Raw genomic sequence first — 24,000 nt, 5'->3', positions numbered from 1 at the left:
AATAATAATGATAGAGAGTATAATGCTTTATTCGCCGCAGCTATCCTTGCCGAGACGTCTTTTTTTTTATGTGATTGTCATCTGTGATTACTGTCCCCAGATATTTAAACTCTTATTACTTCGAAGTTGTGGTCATTAATGGTTATGTTCTGCCTAAATCTTTGTCTTGGATTTTTGGTTACTAGCCTGTATTTTGTCTTCTCTTCATTAATTCTAAGACCCTGACTACCTGTTTCCTCCTAGAGTTGTGAAAACAAACACTTCTCTCACACATGTTGTGAAAGCAGCATGCCTAGAAATTTATTCCCACCTAGTGGAATAATGCCACATTTTGTGAAACCAGAAATAACATTAATTTCTTATAGGTGTTTAGGAAGAGTTGGAGATCGATATTTGGCAAAGATGCTTCACTCCTTCCTGGGCCTTGTTTCCATTTTAGAAGGATAAGCCTTCAAGACTGTTTAAGTAAGTAAAAAAAAATTCGCGTCAAGAGGTTGTGTAAAATGTGTAGAATTGCTCGGTAAACAAACAAATTTAATGTTATGTTCTTGGCAAATGTTAATGACTTCTACAGATATCTATGTGGCTAAGTTGCCGCCTAACAAAAATCCAGAAAATTTTAATAAGTACAGGTTGCCTAGGTTAAGTTAGGTTAGGTTAAAATGGGAAAAACCATAGACATTAATACAAATAGACTGACTTATGCAGTAACTAGCATTCAACCAGTGCGACAGAAAAGACTGACGTAAAGCTGTCCCCTTCTAATGGGACGCGTTTATCGACCACGTGACCTGCTCATTGGTCATTTAGATAACGAGGTGAATAAAACCGGCGACTATGGCAGCACTCAGTGTATTTGTATTATACAATGTGTAAAAGCCAAATGGAATAAATTCATTATTTTTGGTTACTGTACATATTTATGAAAAATCCCGAAACACGTCAAATTTAAATTATAACTTGACATTCTTTAACGTGAAAATGCAACCCCTACCTTCAACCCCCTTAGAATGACAGGTACAATCTCCAATTTTTAAAATAGGAAGTATAGGCTTGTGATATATCGTTTGAAAGGTCTTTTCATTCTCCATTCAAAAATGTCGCTTTCAAGTTTATTAAGATTAATTAAGATAAAATAAATTAAAATCATGTGGTTACCGAAATTCGCTACAATACAATCAAAAACTAAAATGTAATGCAAAACGTAATAAAATGTAGCACACGAAAAAGAACTATGAATGTTAATGAAGTAGATGTTCAAAATGTTCACCGCGAACGTCTTGGCAACATCCTAATCTCAAATAAAACTGTCTTCTAAATAATGAATTTATTCCATTTGGCTTTTACACACTGTATGTCTATGGGCAAAAACAATAGACACACAGAACACAATATGTATACATAAATTTAAATATAGGATAATAAAAAATGGATCACTGCAAAGGAACGAAATAAAAAACAATAATTATTTTTTAAATTTTATTATAAACGTATAATACAAAAAGCTCACATAAATAAAAGTGTGTCCTTACTATTTGATCGATTTTTTGTTTAACTAGACACTAGAGTAACGTATGAAGCAAGTGAAGTTTTAAGGCAAATTTCAACACTGTAACCTAATTTTGCCAATATTTAATGATGCAGATTTCGGTTCATTTTATTTTGGAGAAAACAAAAACATATCTAATTATGTTTGTTCTTTCTATACATTTTCTAGCACTGGTTTTATGAAGTATGAAGTTAAACTTAAGAAGAAGTAATTTGAACGTAATCAACTTCTAATTTACTGCTATCTGACCATGTTCGCTGCCAATTATTTCGAGCAGAATTAAATACCTTAAAACTATTCCTCTCTCCATTTCGCCAAGGCTTTGACGGACTATCTTGAAATACAAATCCTCCCACACCAACCCCTAGCGTTAGGTACATCTAAAAAATACAACAGTTTTATGATGGACAGTGAAAGTAAATGAAGCGAAAAAGTTTTTATTTATTTCCGGCTAAATTTGATATTCTATCAAAACATTTTAAACGCGAAAGCTGTAGATACATAATATAAAAACATACAACTCTTGTTATATATTATTTTTATTACAATCTCAAAATTACCGAGACAAATGAAGAAATCTTTTTTTATTTTTCATGCTTGTAAAAGTTGATCAATTTTGTTAAAACATAGTGAAAATATACTTTAATATGTTCTTAATTATCAAAATTTTTCTTAGAACAAAAATCCCCAAAAGTTTCCGTAATATTAGAATCAAATTATAAGAAGATTAAAGAAACTAATTAGACCATTCGATTTTGCGGTTCTTGGATTAAAAATTCTTCTTCTTTTTCTTTTTATGTAGACATGACCGTCTGTTTTTCAATGTGCCTCCAGTAAGTTGTGGTTCCATCGTTTTCGATCGTGTTTCTGCCGCGTACGTCAATATTGGTCTGATGACTGTTTTGTAAGTTCTGCTTCTTTCCCGATATTTTTATTTCTCCATATTGTTTTATTCAGGAAGCCTGCGGCTCTCTTTGCTCTATTCACTTAATCTTCCACTTCAGTTTGGAGCTTTCCCTAGCTAGATAATATGATGCCTGGATATTTAAACTCCATCACTTGTATTATCTGACCCTCCAGTTCCAATTTACATCTTAGTAAATTTGCTGTTATAACCATGCATTTTGTCTTTTTTGGTGAAATTAACATTTTTAATTTTCTGGCGGTTATATTAAATTGGTGTAGCATACGTTGTAAATCGTCTTCACTTTGAGAGAGTAGTATTGCGTCGTCTGCATAGCAGATTATTTTAAGTTGTTTTTACTCCCTGTCTAATTTCCAGCTGCAATAGGGTCGGTTAGTTCTTATTTTACTTTTACTTTTATTGTGTTGCTTTGGTAGGTATTTTCGATCGTTTTGATTATTCCTAGAGGTATCTCTCTTGCGTACAATAAGTGGATAACCTTCTTTAATTTGACTCAGTCAAATGCCTTCTTAAGGTCAACGAAACATATATATGCCGGTTTGTTGTATTTTAATGATTCCTCTTGCAGTGGCCTGGTTATAAATATAGCGTCGGTGTATGATCTTCCCGACCTAAAACCTTGTTGTTTTTCTGCTAGTGTTATAATTTCATTCAGTCTATTTGTTATCACTTTGGTTGTTAATATTCGTGTTGTGTTTAATAAATGAATTCCTCTGTAAATTTCCGGATCTGATTTGTTTCCTTTCCTTTTTTTAGAGAAGTATTAGGATGCATGATCTCCATTCTTGAGGAATTCTGGTTTGTTCTATTATTTTTTGGATTAGTTTTAATAGTTGTTTGGTCAGATCTGGTCCTCCATACTTTAGGAGTTCGTTCGGTATTCTGTCCTCTCCTGGTGATTTTCTATTTTTTAATTTCCTTAGGGCTTCCTTTACCTCTTCCTCCTCAATATTTAATCCTTGGTTTGTCGTCACCTCTGGTGTTGGTGGTTCATTATAGTCACTTTTAGTAAATAGGGATCAAAAGTAGTCTACCCATGTTTAGGTGGGGCTAGAAATAAATCATTACCAATGACAGAAAAGTACTTATTCCATATTATACAGATGATTCAATCATCTCAAAGGATTTATTAAAATCAATTAGTTGCAGCTGTGAAACCACTCGTGAAAGTTATAGATGTGGCTGCAGAAAACACGGACTTCAATTTACCGATCTATGTTTGAAATGTAGTCATTTAGGAAACTGTTCAAATGTTCAGTTTGAAAAATGAAAATGATTTAGAAGACGCAACACTTAAGGAAGAAGAGATCAGTGTAGCACCGAACTCGGAGTATTTATTTGATGAATCAAGTGATCAGGATCAAGTGATCAGGATGATGTACTTTAAATCATCATGATCAACCTGTACGCGTCCACTGCTAGACATAGGTTTCCTCAAGTGTTTCCATACGTATCTATCTTGTGCGGCTTGTATCCAGTTACTGCTAACATGCTTCAGGTCATCAGTGTATCTTATTGGTGGGCGTCCTCTGCTTCGTCTTCGTCCGTTCTTCGGGATTTTTAGCGATGGGATTTTTTCAATAGCGTCTGTATTTTTTGTTCTACGACGTATTTCTTCATTTGAGATTCGGTCTCTCAGAGAGACATACAACATCTGGCTCTCCATACCCCTCTGAGTAACACGAATGTTGTTCACTAGCTTTTTTGTAAGTGTTAATGTTTCCGCTCCATAAGTGAGTCTAGGTAACACACACTGGTCAAAGATTTTTCTTTTGAGGTATATGGGTAGGTCCGTTTTAAATACATAATTTAATTTACCAAACGCTGCCCAGGCTAATCCTATGCGACGTGGGAGCTCACATTTCTGATTATCTCTGCTCAACCGCATTTCATGCCAAGTAATTATACGAGGCATTAAATATACTTCAAAAAGAACTAAAAAATATTCAATTCGACTATGAACACGATAAAAATTTGAGAAAAAGAAAGAGGTATCTTTAATATTACTGATTTTTTATATACTGCTTTAATTAATTTTTATTAGTGTACAGTGTGAAAATAAAAATTGTTAAACTATTAAATACAATTTCTTACACTTTTAGTGGCCTAATAATGCAATTTGCGTTTCTTAAGTGTTATCTATTTTTAAATAGGAACCACTATGTTTTGTGATTTCATTAAAAAGTATTTATGTTTTAACGAAGAAAATATTGAGCCCTAGATAAAGCAAAAAAAATTTCACCATGGAATTTTTCTTAAAAAAATGTCTATTTTTTAACCAAGTTTAAATTAAAATTAAATACCTTAATGTTACAAAAAAAATTCGATTTTCTTTATTTTCTCGGTAATTTATAATTATCTACAGCTTTTGTATTGGAAATTTTTTGATACGATTTCAAATTTCGCAGGAAATTGGAACAAGTTTTTACCCCCTTTTTACATTCATACCTTCAAATCACACATTTAATTTTATTTTGTGCTCCCACCTACCACTGTCTATCATAAAACTTTAGAACATTTTGTTAATTAAAATTGAGCTCATTTGCTTGGTCTATTCTCAAAAAAAGAGTAAAATAGAAAAAGCGTATTTATTTTTAGAGACCCGAAGCAAAAGATAGACTATCATGCCGATATTTTCTAATGCTACATTTTTTTCTACTTGTGTTGTTCTTTCCGTTAGGTAATGTCCGTTAGGTAACCGTAATTATTTTTATATAAGTCATGATCTACCAGTATAGTGTAAATAGGATATTACCAGTTTCTTATCTCAATTTTTTACAGAAGGAAAAATAATAATCTTTCCTTGCACATATGGGAATATTACTACTCTGTTCGTCTTTAGTCCTATTGGTCTTCCAATTTTATTGTTTTGTCCCTTTTAGAATAAAAATAGGCAGTCACTCCTAGTTGTTATTCCTTCTGACAGAGTTGAGAGGACGTATGAATGACTTATAGAGAACTTACCTATACTTAAGGACGGCTAAACAGGACCGAGGCAGACTTATGGATAACCAAGGTGGATTGAGGATGATTAAAGACGTTTGCCGAACTATGGATTGTTTTTGACTGGAAATACGTAACTATATAATCTTGTTTCATATATTTAGAAGACAGCCAAAGTAGGGGATATTTGAGAGGTACCATATAAAAGAACAAATATATGACCGTAGTAGAGAGCAAAATCCTGATACATACATGTGTAAGACCATTAGTAGGAATGTAGATACACTAAGAGAAACTAGAGTCCAGAATGTGACGAGATAGATACAAGCGTGACACCACAAATTGAAGGATCATGTCAACAGAATGGATCCAGGAAGAAAGGGGTAAAAACACATAAACCCAATAAAAAAGACTACTAAGAAGACTCCCGAAGAGATAGTTTGACAGCTAGACATTAACTTTAACATTAACAAGAAGAAGAAGAAGAAGAAGAAGAAGAAGAAGAAGAAGAAGAAGGAACTAATTTTCTTTCAATGATTAAATGGAAAATTGAAATACTTACTGAATTCTTAGGCGATATTTTAAAAACAAATAAATAATGAGTCTTACTTCTTGGTCGAAAGGTGCCATTAGGGTTCCTTCTTTCCATTTATCGGTATTTAAATTTAATGTTGATCCTAGTGATGCAAAACCTTTAGCCGGGGGATATATGTTTCCATAGACTGTACCATCTACACTGAAACTTATTTCATCTAAAAAAAAGTAAAAACAATTTATAGTTTTAATTAAGCAATGAAAGATATTATTCTTTATAAGATAGATATAGAACTCTGAGTCTGTAAAACAATAATTAAGCCGATAGTAAGTTATGGATGTGAAACATGGTTTATACTACAGAAATCTGTCAATGCATTAGACGTGTTTAAAAAATATATATTACGATGAATACTGGGCCCAATCACTAAAAATAACAATAGGCGAATTAGAAATGAAACAGAAAATCAATACTACCACAAAATACTAGTTTGCGGCGATTGCAGGACACGTAGTTCGGATGCATGAAGATGGAATCCGCAGATAATTACTAAACTCAAGAATGCAAGGAAAAAAGAGCTGTTGGGAGGTCAAAGAAGAGATGAGAGAACGAAGAAGATAAACATGCCAAAAATTCATTCGTGGTGATCTTTGGAGAAGCTTACTAAAGCAGACCAAGACACGACTATGGTTTCATTGAATAGATAGATGTTTTAAGTGACATTTAATTTTTTCTTTCGCTTAAATTTAATATTTTCTGTTGTTACGTAAAAGGATCTCCTCGGCAAAATTGACAACAATTAAAACTTATTAGTCAACTTGGACTAGTTTGTTAAAATTTTCTTAGATTTAAGAGTTTTATTAATGTAAATAGACTATAATAAAATAACATTCCTTACTTGGTTTCCAGTCTACACTAAATGTATGAAAGTCATCTGACCATGACGACATCTTACTTTCTATTGTTTTATCGAAGTAGTTTGTAGCTGCAACGCTACGACCAATAGTGAGTCCACCGTGAAGAACATGATTTAAGTCACTGTTCCCAGGCGCAAATGCTATTCTTATTTGACCTGATTGACTTTTTAATCCATACTTTTCATTAACCGGAGTCAAGTGAATTTCTGAAACAAAAATGTTGAATTTAAAAAAGGTACCAGCAACAAAAAAATCTTTTTTTGTTTTTGAAGTTATACTTCTATACGCGCGCTCCACATTGGAAATTTGTACAGGAGTGAATCGGTGAAATCATTACATATGTAAGATAATGAGTACGAGAGAGACGGAAGATATATTTTCTCTCTCTTCCTCTCTCGAGAATAAAAATGTTCATTTTGTATATATATTTAATATTATATATTATTTAAATAATATATATATATATAATATATATAATATAATATAATATATATATATATATATATATATATATATAATATAATATAATATATATATATATATATATATATATATATAATATATATAGGTATATATGTATATATATATATATATGTATATATAATATAATATTTATTAATATTATTATTTACGTGATATGTTTTGTATTATTTATTAATCCTTTGGTGCACTGAAGGATTTTGGTAATAGTATATGATGATGAATTACACAGTAAAGGCTCTGTAAGCAACCACTGCTATAAAGTAACCACCTGAGTATAATAACCGATTCTGAATTCCCGATCAGTAGCAATGGAAATCTCAGTTCTTTTATAGTTATTCATACCTACCATTCTCTTAACCGATCGCGGGCATCCATCACCGAAATTTGTACCCGTCCATGATAAAAACACACTTAATAAAGGCCAATAAAATTCGACTATTCTTAAGTCTTAAGAATTATTAAATAACTCTATTAAAAGTGAGAAAAAAGGCAATATAACTAATTAATCTGGGTATATTTATTTAAGTATTATTGTTTGTTTTAATAAATTATGTTTATTTATTTTTTTTACTAGTACCTATATTATTTTTTCCTTATTTTTCTTGGAATCCGATAATTAAATAGAAGTAAATATTATATGCTTTGAAAAATAAAAATACCAAACGCAAAGTATGTGTCATGGCTGAAAAACAGGTCCGGAATTACAAGGGTCTAGGGCCCGCTTTAGCCTTAGTCGGGCCCGCTTTAGCCTTACTCCGCCCCTGCACATAGCAGAAAACGAGGACCACTAAAACAACCACTACATAATATAAAAACAAGAATACATTAAGACAATACATGGATCTCAATTAAAAGACACAATCAATGTTTATCTTTAAAGGGAGATTAGCTTCTCTAAAACATGCGCAAGATCTAAACTTACGTACACAACAAAATATAAAGCCGAAACATCAACAATTAAAGGATAATGAGAATCAAAATAAGAAGAACTGTCAAGGCTTGACCAACTAACCCTTGGAATAAAAGATGATGTCAGATTATGACAGAAGAACTGGAAATAGAAAATGTGAGTAAAGCAAGTAAGCAATTTTACAAAAATCATATTGACAAAATGAAAGAAGGGAGATTGGTAGAAAACCAAAACAAAAATCCAATAAGTGAAACTTTGACTCCAGACTAAAAATTTGACGTCTATTATTTGACAGACTCACAGATCATTGACAAATAAAGACGAGTCAATGACAATATTAATTTAAATATTTTTGAAAAATAACTTGGAATACTTACTACAATAATTCGTTTCAGATTATAATGTAGCATTGTTTGTTATCAATGAATTTTCTTTTTCGGAACCAGCTAAAAACACTATTTTTTTTCTTCCCAGTGGAGTTTCTTAGTATATTTTAGTTCAATAAATGAATATTTATTGTAATTCCATATTAAATAAAAAAGTTCATAATTTTGGTCAACCCTGTAGAAATAAATATTCAAGTGATTACATCGTTGCAAAGGCAATAAGGAGAACTTTCAAATGTGCTGTCACGTGACCTCGGTTTGTAGTTAAAAAAATCGTCGATTACGTCATTACGCCGACACTAATGACGTAATGTCCAATACATATATATGAGTTGATGGTCATTCAAAAATTAAAATTGACGTGTTTTAAGATTTTTTTTAAAGCCGTCTGTTTCTGAAATAATGAATTTATTCCGTACATTTGCATCATACTGTATAATACTTATATACCTATGGGCAAATAAAGTTTATCCAGTTGTAACTTATCTCAGTGAAATTTTTTCACATACCTAAATTTTTTTTTTATTTTTTAAAAAGAAGTCCGTGGCACTCCACATGACGCTCAATGTAACTGAAATTGCACCTCACCGGTTACGGGTTAATTATTAATAATTTATTAATTTTGAGAATATGTTTATTTATACATACCTGGATAAATCCAGTCTCCTTTAGGAAGTTTAGCACGGACATCGACTTTTCCATATTTAAATGCAACTTTGTTTTTCGTTGTTAATTGTGCTGACGCGATAGGTGGTAAAATAAACCCTGCATCATATTTTCTTTTACAGTCTGTGGTACCTATAGGAGCGGTGCAGCTAAACAAAAAAAAAAAAGATTCTTGTGAATAAGAATGTTTTTTTTTGTAAAGGATAAATTTGTTTTTAACTACAGTTGTGCCATCTTAATTTTTCTATCTCGGTATTTACACTTATAATTAAAAATATTACAATATTTTTATCGTTTCGCTTTTTAAATTTAATTGTTGTAAGATATGGTGATCAAATTAAACAAACAATAATATATTGTAACAAACCATGGTACAATGAACACAAGGTATGATATATTATTGCGCATGACATTTGGCAGCTGACCGAGGTGTGTGACGTAGTCAAGAACGCTCGAACCCATGGGACAATGAACACAATGAATACAACTAGAGCCGGTTCCATTCCAGAGATGTTAACAGATTCAAATCTAACTCCTAAAAGAGCCTATAATAATATTAAAGTTAGGCATGAAGGTGAGCTTTGTCCCAATTGCAAATAAATCATATTCTTTGCCTGGTAGTAAGAATTCGTCATATACAAGTGATCATTCTGAAAATGCTGCTATCCTCTGAAAGACCATATTCGGTAGAAGAGTTTCTTAATGAATAACTAAGAAATTACAGTACCTTTATGTACAAGTAACTTAAGTATTTTTATATATATTTGGGTATCATACAACTTCAACTTATTATCTTATAATCTTAATTATTTAAATTTGCAATTAGTTGTTTATTTTATTATCTTTTATTTTGTGATATTGGCGATTTTTGTAATTTCAGTAAATTTTAATTATTGTTATTTTCTGACTTTTTGTAAGTTTGTCCATAAAATTGTACAATTTTCTGTGAAAATAAAGCATATTCCTAGATTATTCTATTCTATACCCATGCGATATAAACAGCTATCTTCCAAGTCTCCAAGTATTATCCAAGTTTTAAACATAGTGTTGAAGAACTCTTGATTTACCACAGTTTCTATTCTAATGATGATTTTCTGTCTCATGTATTGTATTGTATTTTTTTTATGTTTGACGAATGTAATAATGTAAAAATTTACATGAATAAATCTATCTTACACTTTTTAAATTTTTCACTTTATTCCTATTAACATATTACAACACCATTAACTCTTCAAAGGACACCGAATAAAGTCAAGATAAACAATAGTATAACAAAAATCTTTGAGGTCCATTATCATTTTAAATGTTTAGAATAATATTAGAAAAGGTTATACAGGAAGCAAACATTCATAGAACAGGTCTGATCTACCAAAAAAACATCACTGCCTAGCATTTGGAAACGACTTGGTAATCTTGCCTAGAAAGAAAATAGAGCTGATGGAAACAATCATGAAACTGAAAGAGAGGGTAAAAACAAAAGGAATGTATACAAATGAAGCAAAAACGAAGTTTATGGAATGTATAAATAAGAAATTCGTTCAGGGGCAGTACATAAGAATGATAACAGCAAAGGTAACACAATATAAATTTGAAGAAGTTAAAAGATTTGAGGACTTAGGAAATGTCTTCACAAGAGAACCTAACTGTGAGGAAGAAATACAGAAAAGAATTATGTCTGGCAACCGCGCTGTATATGCTCTGGTTGTTAAGAAGCAAAAATATATCTCGAAGAGCAAAACTAAGGACATACAAGACCGTAATAAGGCTAATAGTGATGTATGCTTCTGAAAAATGGGTAACAACAAAAAAACACCAGGAGTTTTTATTAGTTTGAGAGCACAAAATCTGGTGGTAACATATTAGCGGTAATTAAGATTCAAAGACTTAGATGGTTGGGCCATGTGCAGAGAATGATTCCATCTAGAATTCCCAACCTTCGTCGCGGAGATGGCACTTAAAGAAGAAGATAATTTTATGTGTGAAAATTACAAAAGATGTCATCTAAAACATTGTGCAATATTGTGTGACCTCACTACACTTATATTCGATGGCCAGCTAGCTTATCCAATCTAAATAAAGTTAACTTTATCATTATTTATTTTGATTTTGTGTTTAGTTCGTCATGCGCGAAGCGAATCGATTTTGGAACATTATGTATCATACCTATGGCAACAAAGCATCTACAGCTACTATTGTGACGCCTCTATGATTTATTGATCAAACCGTTAAAATATGTACCGCTACCTTGCAGAAAGTAATGTGTTTTTATATTATTTAATTAATGTCAATACACATATTTTTATCCATCGTTATAATTTTCTTGTAAAACCAAAAAATTCATGAGAATAACTACTAAGTTCGGGCTATAATATTTATATTTCTTTTATTATATTATTTAAAAATATGTTATTTTAAATATATGTATTGCTTAAATATTTCTTAGAAAATAGCCTATATTTAACAAAAAAAGAAATCAAACAATTTCTACCTGGCGAAACCGAATTCAAATTTTTACCACTGTGCTTTCTAAAACTTGCAAAGCAAACAGCTTGATAAATTACTCGGCAAGGGAATCTAAAATTGCATTCCACATGCCGTTCATCATGGTCAAAATTTGTAGTGAATTCAGTTTCTGGTACTCCAATACCGTCATTATATGTTATCTCCTATATTTCTTTAACTACAAGATTGAATTTTCAGCACACTATGTGAAATATGCGTAGGATTCTACTCACCTGTTTCCAAAATCGAATGCGGATGTTAAAAATCCATTACCAAAGATATCTTCGGATGGAACTGGCCTTATTTGTAAGTTATTGCCTTTTATTTGGAAAATTTCTGGATTGTTGACATATAACACAAACTCGTAATCCTAGAATTTAAAAATATTATACCTATAGGAGCATACAGGGTGTGTCACGACCAGCTTACACTATCTATGTATCGGAAAGTGCTTACACGATATTTATAAAAATGTGTTTATGGAGATTTCCATTTATTTTAACAGCCATGCTACATTTGGTTAGATTCTACGTAAGGTGCTAGATAAAAGTTAATATCTCATCAATTTATAACCACAATGTCTTAAAAATCTTTGCACACAAAGGGTAGGTAACGTTCTTGTAGTAAATCATAAGTTAGTCAACTGATAAGAGGAGACTTTCAGAATGGACAAATTACAAAGATAAGCAATTACAAAATGAAGAAAATATGCACTATAGACAGCAATCGATAATGTCGAAGATCATCATCATCATCATCCAGCCTACTGTATCCAAAATTGAACATAATTCTCCCCTGATTTCTTCCAATTCTGTCGTTCTTGAGCTTCCTGCAGCCAGTTTCTAGCGATTATTTTGACGTTATCTGTCCATCGTGTAGGTGGTCTACTTCTGATTCTTATGTCTGGTTTTTGGTCTCGTAATCTCTTCACTGTAATTTTTTTGAGCCCACCGCCCGTCATTCACTCTGGCTATATGGTCTACGCAGTTCAACTTCAAGCATGCTATGTGCGCTATGGCATCTGTGACGCATGTCCTTCTTATTTTCTTGTTTTTAACCCTGCCTCTGAGGGTCAGTCCAAGTAACGACCATTCCATTCTTCCTTGGGGCGACTCTGAGTTAGGTTGCTGTGGCCTTAGTTAATGAAAGTGTTTTGACGCCGTATGTCATGAATGAAAGCATCCATTGGTCAAATGTCTTCTTTTTACAATAATTTGACATGTTGCTCTTGAAGATGTCTGATAGAGCACCACATGAGGGCCATATTAAAGTGGTTCTTCTTTGGACTTCAACGGTTTGGTTGTTTCTGGCAGTTTAGATTTCATGACGTGAGTATTTATATTTAGGAACTAAAGCTATTTACACAGGTTTTTAAACTCTTTTTAAAAAAAAGAAAAGCTTCCGAAGGACTTCTCACTGAGACTGAAGATCTATGAAAAATCCTTCTAGAATTTAACGATGCCTATGGAATTGATCCAACTGAGGTGGAAGCTGATCTTCCTGCTTTTAGGTCCTTTCTGACTTCAGAAAGACTTATTCACCTACAAAAATCAAGGGAAAGTCACCGGAACTACTCTTCCGTTGGCTCTCCAAAACGAAATTTTAAAATAATATGACGCGTTCTGTGGGATTAGAAACCTCAAATTATTATAGTGATGACAACTTTAGCATGGTTCTGATTAATATTCGTTCGATAAGATATAAAACAGATGAATTATTTTTGTTTCTAGAGGAATTTGGATTTCCCCCGATAACTGCGGTTACCGAGCACTAGCTTGAAGTTAAGGAGCCTTTTTTTGTAGAAAAATATACCACAATTGCTAGGTATGATCGTCCAAGTTCAGCTCACAGTGGCACCCTAATTCTTTCTACAAATATTGATTTGACTCCTAGAACAAAATATGACTTTCTGTTGAATGAATCTTTTTTTTGAGTTTTCGTTGATTTATAACAAGAATCTATTTGTTAGACGACCTGCCCAATAATAGCAGAAAGATTATATGCGGTGGCTTGAATATTAATTACGCTGTTGCTTGTACTATCCAATTATCCTTGGTCAATATATTCGAATCGTATGGTTTCACAATGCACGTTAATTCTACTACAAGAATTACTAAAACAACATCCACCATATTTGATTATATTGTCTCAGATTTCTCACCCGTTGATGTACGTTCTACAAAATTATTTATGCATGACTCTCTAATCATGAAGCAGTATACACCAAATTTAACGCTCTTAACAAACAATCCTCGAAAACCCGACGTTTAGGTAGGATTTTTTCCGCTCAGAACTTTCATAAATTCCAAAATTTGTGCTTGACTTCGTGGCACTTTCCCTCTGTGGACGTGGACTATAATTTCAGTGATTTTTCAGATAAGCTTGTCTGTATTTGCAATAAGGCATTTTCTTTAATTACAATTAAGTCAAAACATCACAAACCCTGTATTGAGAAATAGGAAACAACTAGTTAGAGCAAATAATACTGACTATAGTCACAAAAGCATTGTATGTGGAGTACTACAAGGTTCAGTACTGGGTCCCTAATCTTTATAAATGACATCAGTAACTTAAAAATCGATGGAAAAAATTTTCTTTTTGCTGATGATACCAGTATTACCTGGAGGAACTGTAATATTGCAACAATTCATGCAATTGTAACTTCTAATCAACTTAAAATAAAAACCTGGTCCGACTCTAATTTAATCTCTTTTAACGTGGATAAGACAGTTGCATTATCCTCTAAAGGAGCTCTTTAACCATCGCTTCTTAATAACAGCCAGATCAGTGTTATTGGTTCTGTAAATTTCTTGGTATTTTTATAGACAGCAACCATAAATGGTCCCTTTATATCAATTTGTTACTAGAAAGAAAGTAGCCTCAGCCTGCTATGCCATAAGATCTGTTTAGAAGGAAATCAATTTAGCATCTTAGAAAATAACATACTTTTCTTTTTTCGAGCCTCATCTTCGATATGACCTTCCTTTTTGGGGTTCTAGTACAGCTGCCCAATCTGATGCTATTTTTAAATTACAAAAAAGAGCAATACGGTATATTTTTGGCCTCAGTAGAATAACATATTGCAGAAGCTACTTCCAAAATCACCGGATTTAAACTCTTCACTCTTTGTATATTTTAGCAAGTGTTTGCTTAATTCGTAAACACCTACATGTTTTTCCAGTAAAACCTAATCATGACTACTCCACCAGAAATTCAAGCTTTAATGTGTATTTACCGATTCTGTCCACTGAGTTAGTAAAGAAATCTATATTATATTCGTCAAAAGAAATTATACAACCATCTCCCTTTGTAACTTTAATCTACAACTTCTTTCCTTAAGTTCGATAAATTGACAAAAGCCTATATTTATTATAGGCTGAAGAGGCTATATGCTTTCAGGCTATATACCTGAAAGACCATATTATTCAGTGGTAGAGTTTCTTAACGAATAACTAAAAAATTACAGACCTTTAGGTACAAGCAACAAAGTATTTTTATATACAGTGTGTCCGTAAAGTATGGAATATATTCGATATTTCCTAAATGAAAAGCCCTTTTAAAAAAAATCTAAAACACGTCGATGTTTAAATTTAATGTTCTACATTTTACAATAAAATTTCATTATACAAGGTGAAACACATTACAGTGATGATGTCATCGGCTCTTTTTTTAAATGTAACACCCTGTATTTTAGGACATTTTTAGATCGATAAAAATGAGGTGATTCCAAGAAAGTATAATACTGGGGATCTAACGGATAGAATTTGAAAGATATGCTCTTAGAAAATTAATTTTTATTGATTTATAATATTAATAAATTATAAATAAATTATAATAAATAACTTGAAAGTAATCCAGTAATTAATACATGCCTTAATCTTAAATTCTTAAATTGTAGCCCTTGTTATATTTGACAGTAACCCAAACGTTGTACAAGTTCTTGTAGAACCTTGTTTATGCTTTCTTGAGAAATATTGTTTATTTCTTTACGAATTCTTGTTTTTAAGTCTTCAATATTTGCAGGTTTCGTTTTATAAACAACATTCTTTAAATGACCCCACATAAAATAATCCAAAGGATTGAGGTCTGGTGACCTCGCTGGTCATTCAATATGTCCACGTCTTCCAATCCACCTGTTCGGAAAAATTTCGTTTGGGTACCTTCGAACATCTAAAGCATAATGCGGATGCGCACCATCCTGTTGAAACCATAAACTTTTATCAAAACCTCCAAGATTAATTGTAATGGGGAATAAATTAACTAAAGTAGGTACGAGATACCCACTTAAAAACTGAAGGTATGCTGGTCCGTTTAAATTACCTTCGAAATAGTAGGGTCCAATGATTTTATTTCTTACAATGCCAGCCCATACGTTTACCTTTTGCGTGTATTGTGTGTAATGTTCCCGCATCCAGTTGGAGTTTTCTTTTGCCCAGTATCTACAATTCTGATGGTTGACCTCGCCATTTAATTTGAATGTAGCCTCATCAGAAAAAAAACTATTTTGAACCAAGAGAGGGTTTCGGTGGCTGATATCCATCAATATTTCGCAAAATTGTATTCTTTTATCTGGATCATCTTCGTTTAACTCCTCTACAACTGTGCATTTTACTTACTTTACTTACTTTTATGTACTTTGTGTACCGTTGTTTTGCAAACATCGAGATCACTACAGATCACTACTAACCTTACGAACAGAAGTGTGCGCATCTTCTTCAAAACCAAGTAGAACATCTAATATTGTAACATAATTTACAGGGGGACGAACTGATTTGCGTGCATTTTCAACCGTACCAGTTTCTCGAAATTTCTTTTCAATCTTACGTACTGTTGACTGCGTTATGGGTATTTCTGGATATTTATCATTAAATAAATTACACATTTCCATCTGAGTTCGCGATTTGTCTCCATACCCAATCATCATGAGTATTTCAATTCTTTGCTCTACACTCAAATTCATTTCTACTTAAAATTAATTCTAAGCAATAATACAGAACATTCACGAATTAATACAATTATTGTACTACTTAATTGTTATTGAACGTTACTAAAAATAATTACAGTTTACCAAAAACTAGAAGTAGGCTACTTTTTTGCAATTGATAATAATAATAAATAATTTATTTTCTAAGCGCATATCTTTCAAATTATATCCATTAGACCCAAGTATTATACTTTTTTGAAATCAGCTCATTTTTATCGATCTAAAAATGTCTTAAAATAAAGGGTGTTACATTTAAAAAAAGAGCCGATGACGTTATCACTGTAATGTGTATCACCTTGTATAATGAAATTTTATTGTACAATGTAAAACATTAAATTTAAAAATCGACGTATTTTAGATTTTTTAAAAAGGCTTTTCATTTAGGAAATATCGAATTTATTCCATACTTTACGGACACACTGTATATTTGGGTATCACATGCAGCAACTTAAATTTATTCGTAAACTAGTTTGTAAGGTTTTATTATGCAATTTGAAATTTATTGAAATTTTGCAATGGGTTGTATATTTTATATGTTGTATTTTGTGATATTGACGAGTAATGTAATTTTAGTAAATTTTAATTGCTATTGTTATTTTTTTGACTTTTTGTAAGCTTTGTCCATAAAATTGTTCAATTTTCAGTGACAATAAAGCATATTTCTATTCTATTCCGTTGCAGCCGACTTTTGGATTTTCTCTTGGTACCAGTTTTGTCATGCATTGTGTCTTTCCAAAATTTGTGTTCAAACCAACTTTCTTACAGGCGGCATCTAACTGAGTAAGCATAGTTACAGTCTCTTTTAAGCTATCTGTTATCAGAACTAGGTCGTCAGCAAATCGTAGGTGGGAGAGCATTTGGCCGTCGACATTGATTCCTTTTCCGTTCACTCCAATTATTTGATATCATGTTCCAGAACTGCCATAATGAGTTTATGAGATAACGTGTCTTTTAACTTTGTGTAATATTACAGTCCTGGTTGCATTATTTTATATGTTTTCGATCAGTTTGGAGAACCGATAATCTATACAACTTTCCTCCGACGCTCTCATTACGCTGTTAATTTCTATCCTATTAAATGCTTCGTAAAAGTCTACAAAAGCCAGGACCAATGGTCGTTTGTATTTAATGGATTTTTCTATAATCCATTTTATGCAGTGGAGGTGATCGTTAGTGCCAAAATTTTTTCTAAAATTTGCCTGTTCCCTAGGTTGGTAAAAATCCTAATTTTCTTTCACGTCTATTTATTATTATTCTTGTGAATAACTGCTAGAGGTAGTTAACAGGTTTATAGGTCAGTAATTTTTGAGGTCTGTTGGATCGCACTTTTTATTTAATAAAATGGTAAGTGTACAGTGCCATCTTGTAAGTGTTTCACTTTAGTGCAGACATAAGTTAAGCAGTTCCTTCATTTCTTCTAAACGTCTGTCTCATTCCACCTTTGGCGCTACTATAACGATATTATCTTCTCCCGGAGCTTTATATCTAAGAAAGACACAAAGAAAACATAAAAATACATTACTAAATACATGTATTTAATAATGTATATTAAATACATGTATTTAATATTGAGGAAGTGTCATAAGAGAAGAAAAATGTTTTTTTAGTATAAATAGATAACAGAATTACAGCAATATAAATGCTCCAATTCTCTATGTGTCCATTGACAATAAAAACTGAACTTCCCCTAGCATTAGTGAATATTCTTTATAGAAATAACATACCGGTGCATCTGCATATCGCCGTTCCACTGTCCAAAAATCGGTTTTACTTGAAAAGTCATCAAATAATATGACTCTATTATTATTTACGGGCTTTGTCGTTGGCTTTCCTCTAATTACAGGTACATCGGGATTATGGGAAAATTCTGAAAGAAAACGTTAGAATTATAAACCTTACCACTTTAATCAGTAAATGTGTAGCAATAAAAACTTGCTGTAAAAACTTATTTACTTCCTTCTGACCAGTTGGAGCTTCGTAGGACACAATGCCCGACTGAAGAATAAAAGATGGAACCACGAAATACAACAACGAGACCATGGATAGAAAAGAGAAGCAGAGAAAGAACACAAATGAGATGGGCTGATGACATTAAGAAGATCGGAGGACACAACTAGAAGAAAATGGCGCAAAATAGAAAACACTGGATTGATTTGGGGGAGGCCTATGTTCAAATTTGGATTACTTAAGGCCGAAGAAGAAGACTGGTTTATAATGATCATTTTTCCGTTCGATTAAAGTGCGCACTTTTAAAAATCTAGTTATATTTTCAATTCATTACTTCATCACCGTTAATTATTGCATTATATTTTACAGGAATGACAAAAACTGTATGTACAGGATTACAGAAGTACAACAACCAGTCTCGAACTCTTTTGTTAGCTATATCTATCTTTTTCTTCTTCTTTTAACTTTACAACCTTTATGGATATTTGCAAGGTTGGCAATTTCTTCACATTCAGATCTTTCTTGTGACCTCTTCTCCATTCTCTGACATTGTTCGTTCTTTAAATTATCGTAGTTATGATTTTTTCCGGGGATAATTTACTAGCTTGTCGTCCAACTGTCATCCTTTATCCGGACTTGGGTCTGACAATGCCAGTTACTGGCGTTAATTTTTTAAAAAATACGCTAAAACTTTTACGCAATGAAAAAACAATCTTCAAAAATGACACAATAATTTTAAGAAATGTTTTACATAAATTTGGTGTAAACGAACATTTATTAACGGAACTTGAGTTCTTATAATAAACATCCAAAAATTATAAATAATAATTACATCATGCAACTTTTATGTCTGTAACGGCCTCTTACCTCTAACTTCGTATTGTTGATCTGTTAAACGATAACCTAAAGTATTTCTTCCATCATTATAATCAACATACAACCAATAGTATATAATATCGCCCTTTTTTAGTCTAGTCTCTTTGTCCCTAAATACCCAAGAACCATTCCTTGGTTTTAAGATGTCCTTTGCGAATGTCCCAGCTTCTAAACCATCAAAGTCTTCATTTATCTTTCCATGGAACGCAAATAGCTTTATGCCTTCCTCATCTGAAATATTAAAGATCACGTATAATTTTTATTTGTATAATGAAACAATAGGATAACCTAACAAAATGTTTTATCGTGGTATTTTTATATAAACTACTTAAGTGGTTCATTTTATAAGATATGCAGAATTTTTCACATCAAAATTAACACTTCTAAAATAAAGTTTCACTATTATTACTAGTTTTTATTTTTTTTACTAAAAGTGTTCTTTTAGAAAAGCAACCTACCACTGCTTCAAAGAAAGATGAAATTGTTACCTGGCTGACAACAAATAACATCCAATTTGACCCAAAATTTACAACACCTGAATTATTATTACAAGTTGCAAAAATGAATAAAAAAGAAAATGTGTAGGTTATTGATGAGTTACTAAGAGAGCATGGTCATGAAGTGTTGAGACTACCTCCTTATCATTGCGAATTCAACGCTATTGAATTAATTTGGGCAAATTGCAAGTCATATTACAATAAGCATATTTGTAAGGACCGCTATTCTGATAGTGCTGTTATAAATATGTGGAAAGAGGCGCTTAACCAATGTAATGGAGACCTTTGGGGAAAATGTGTAAGACATACTCATGAAATTATCCAAAAGTGGTTTGTCCGAGAGCAAAATATAGTTGATATTGATATTCAACCCATCATAATAAATCCTGGAGATAGCTCGGATTCTGAAAGTGAAGCAAATATATAATTTTGATATTTTGTTTTTTTTTCAATTTATTTTAATAATTTTAGTAACAGTAATTGATCCAATCTTTAGGCTAAAACAATGAAACCTTTTAGACATAACTTTCCACACTTTATTTTGGAAACTACAGAGAAGTTCGATACACAAGTAAAAAAAATTGATAAAAACCAGCTAGTATAAAAAATAAATACTAAGTCTCTAGGTATGCGACATAAGGAAAGTCGTATTATTTTAACCTAACAGATTGAGCACTAATTTGTAACACCCTTTAAGTTTTCAACAAATTAATGTATTTTCGAAAATTTTCTTTTTCCGTTGTTTTTATTGTTTTGTTTTGTAAAGTTTAATTAATTTTTTTGTGTTAGTAACTTAGTTCAAAAAGCATGCACAAGAGTTTTTTGATCTTTTAGGGCATTTTCTTATCCTTAAGCTTAAAAATTGAATGTCATATGTATACGATGTAAATGTTTAATATTGTATTTTGAATGAAAACTTTTTTTTCATCCAGTAACTGGCTTCGGCTGTTGGATGCTTTGGTGTATAAATAAATAAATAAATAAATATGAGAATTTAAGCTGTTTAATCTTGGGTCCATCTTTCTCGACTACAGTATTTCAAATAGAGCATTTCTTCCAATAATCATAATAACGTTGAATATGTAGAAAACTCAAAATTAAGTTCAAAACAATTCTATGAGTTTTTAACATCCAGTACAATAAATAAACAAAAACAATCACTATAAATACGTTTAACGGGATATTAAACATTTCCTAATTATTTCATGAATCTAGAAAAGACTTACGTTTGATTTAAACGCTTTGATTTAATTCGTACAACTATGATGTGCAAAGATACGGCGAACGGAGATGAGAGAAAATTTTGTCGACAATATTTTTATCCACTTAGATACGGTGTTGATTCCAAGTGGACAGTTTTTGAACCAAGATCCATCCTTCCAGTTGGTGTGAACGGTAAGAAAGAGTCTGTGTAATAAAATTTTTGGCCCTGTTTTTTCATTTATTTTAAAAATAATCTGGGCATACCTTTTCGTTTGATGAATTTCCTACCAGCCATTTGCTGCTTGCCAAACTTTTCGAATCGCCTTAAGTAATTTGTTTTGGCAAAAATGCTGTTGTATTCAATTCGGCCTGTAAATTCTCCCATAACATCAAATTCCTTCTGGAAAAAGTAAATCTTGCAGTTTACGGCCTCATTGCCTCTCCAAGCAAGTTCAAATGAACAAAAGTGAAAAAACTTTTTGTGCTCCTTCGCGGGTTTCCTCGTCGTAGCTTTGTATGATTTTCAATAGTTATTCGGTGGATATTGCTTTTGAACTGAGTCTTCTTTTTACTTGAACACTTTGAAGCTGCCTCCGCTTGATATCTTTGGCCAATCTTGCACATTTGAAAGATATATCTTCTGAATGGGTCGATTTTTATGCCGTACTCCGTAAAATATTGTTCTTGTACCATTTTTGCTGTAGTATTCCACATTGACTTTACAGTTGAGTCTTTATAATCTTCGCCATTGCCTTTTTTCATATTAAAAGAATAATTCCCGAGATTTTTTGCTAGTTCTGTTATGGTAGTACATCTTCCAAGCGTAAAATTTCTTAACCGTAGGAACTTCGAAAATTTGGTCCAAATAGAGCTTCTGGACCTCTGCGTGTTCTGGGACATTTTCCGAAACCAATTTTTTGATTTCTTCATCTGACTGGCATCCAAATCTTGATTTTTCGTCTGTATTTATTAAATCTGCGCAAAATTGATTACGCCTCAATGACGTTTGTCAAACTGACAACAATAGAATTACCAGACACCTTCGTGACAGATTTGTCATAATTTTGTCGCTGAGAAATCGCGGGTAGAAAGGAGTTTTGTCAGTAGGAAACGTGGCGTTGCTGTGACATTTTACCAGTTAAAAATATTCTAGTGAAATAGTCATGACAATATGAATGAAGAAAATTACGAAAAATGTTGAAAGAACAGTTAATACTATGAAGATGGCGTCCGATAAGGATGATCGCGACAGTGAGAGCGAAAAAACCAAGTTTACTTGTTGCAAAACTAAGAAAATAAGCACAATAATATGTGTAAAGTGTGGAAAAGCCTTCCATAAATCATGCACGGCACGGGATTGAGCCGGAAAACTTCAAATTTTAGATGAAACGCGTGTGATTTGTTGTGATTCTGACATAACCTTAAATAGTGGGGATGGCATGGAAAATACGATCATTCAGCTGCTAAATGAACTAATTTGTGAGTTAAGAAATAAAAATCAAATCCTAGAGGAAAATAATAAGCTGCTATGGGCAAAAATAGAAAGCATAGAGAAAAAGTTAACAAAAAATTCCATGGAGGTAAAAAATGCTGCAAAAACTAAGGATAACAATAACAATCCATTAATTTTAAGACAACAAAATGATTTGAAAGAGACTACAAGGTCAGTTGAAGCAGTCACAGAACAGCCACTTTGTTCTATTGATTTGTCTGAGCTACCACCTAAACCAAGAATATCAAGCAGTTCAATGGCACCCGTGATACCTGTTAAAGATATCAACCGTCCGCTGATTGAAGATGAAAATGATAAATGGGAAAAAAATAAATAAATTTTATCTGCGAAAAAATGAAAACCAGGACAGATCAGTACAAAAGTTCATTTAAAATTACCGTTCCAGACCTAAAAATACCTCAATTACTATTTAAATGGGAATAAGCTACAATTAAAGGTTAAAATACGTTTATTGACGTTTCAATTTCCACTTCGGAAATCGTTCATATATATTATATTATATCAAATATTAAAATACCCCATTTAATGCAACAAGAATTATGGCCGAATGGTGTAATTTTTAACCATTTTTAGAATGTACAGAGACACCCCAGTATCAAAAGACAGTCTACGGCACACACCAAAAGAAATTATCAGTAATCCACTTAAATACGCAATCAATTACATAAAACAAGTATTGATGCCATTAATTTTATCCTAGAATATCATGATGAATGCTTTGCTCTTTGTTTAACTGAGCACTGGAAAACAGAAGAACAACTGCGGGACTACAATATGCGGAATTTTAAACTGATCTCTTCATATTGTATGAAGCTGTAAAACAGCTTCAGCTTGTGAAGCTGTAAAACAAATAAAGCACGTAAAACATTTTCAAATTAATATCAAACAAACTAATCATTGCATGTTTTTAACTCCCGTTTCAGAGAAAGAAATAAATCACATAATAAATAGCTTAAAAAACAAGCATAGCTCTGGTTATGATGAAATATCAAAAAAACTTAATTGAATATGTTTCATCAGAGATTTCTCTTCCTCTGTCTTTTATAGTTAATGCTTCTTTCAGGCAAGGTAAATTTCCTCAAAGTTTAAAACTGGCAATTGTGAAGCCACTACATAAAAAAGGTGAAAAGGTGATGTTACTAAGATGGAGAACTATAGATCAAT

The 24,000-nt window shown here is 32.1% G+C and overlaps 1 protein-coding gene across 1 annotated transcript in view; it reads right to left on the bottom strand.

The window, feature by feature from the left end:
* The window catches only part of LOC140449121 (uncharacterized), a 46,151-nt gene that overhangs the window by 20,499 nt on the left and 1,652 nt on the right, over nucleotides 1-24,000 (bottom strand). Inside the window, exons 2-8 of the mRNA XM_072542266.1 lie at nucleotides 19,615-19,854; nucleotides 18,525-18,667; nucleotides 12,050-12,186; nucleotides 9,297-9,463; nucleotides 6,851-7,075; nucleotides 6,027-6,169; nucleotides 1,751-1,929 (exon numbers count right to left, since the gene is read on the bottom strand). Of these exons, the coding sequence (XP_072398367.1) occupies nucleotides 1,751-1,929; nucleotides 6,027-6,169; nucleotides 6,851-7,075; nucleotides 9,297-9,463; nucleotides 12,050-12,186; nucleotides 18,525-18,667; nucleotides 19,615-19,854 (1,234 nt within the window). The remainder of the gene's footprint in view (nucleotides 1-1,750; nucleotides 1,930-6,026; nucleotides 6,170-6,850; nucleotides 7,076-9,296; nucleotides 9,464-12,049; nucleotides 12,187-18,524; nucleotides 18,668-19,614; nucleotides 19,855-24,000) is intronic.

The sequence above is a fragment of the Diabrotica undecimpunctata genome, chromosome 8 (genome assembly GCF_040954645.1).
Source record: "Diabrotica undecimpunctata isolate CICGRU chromosome 8, icDiaUnde3, whole genome shotgun sequence".
NCBI lineage: Eukaryota > Metazoa > Arthropoda > Insecta > Coleoptera > Chrysomelidae > Diabrotica > Diabrotica undecimpunctata.
Note: the sequence above shows the minus strand (reverse complement) of the source record. Positions and strands in the feature narration are given on the sequence as shown.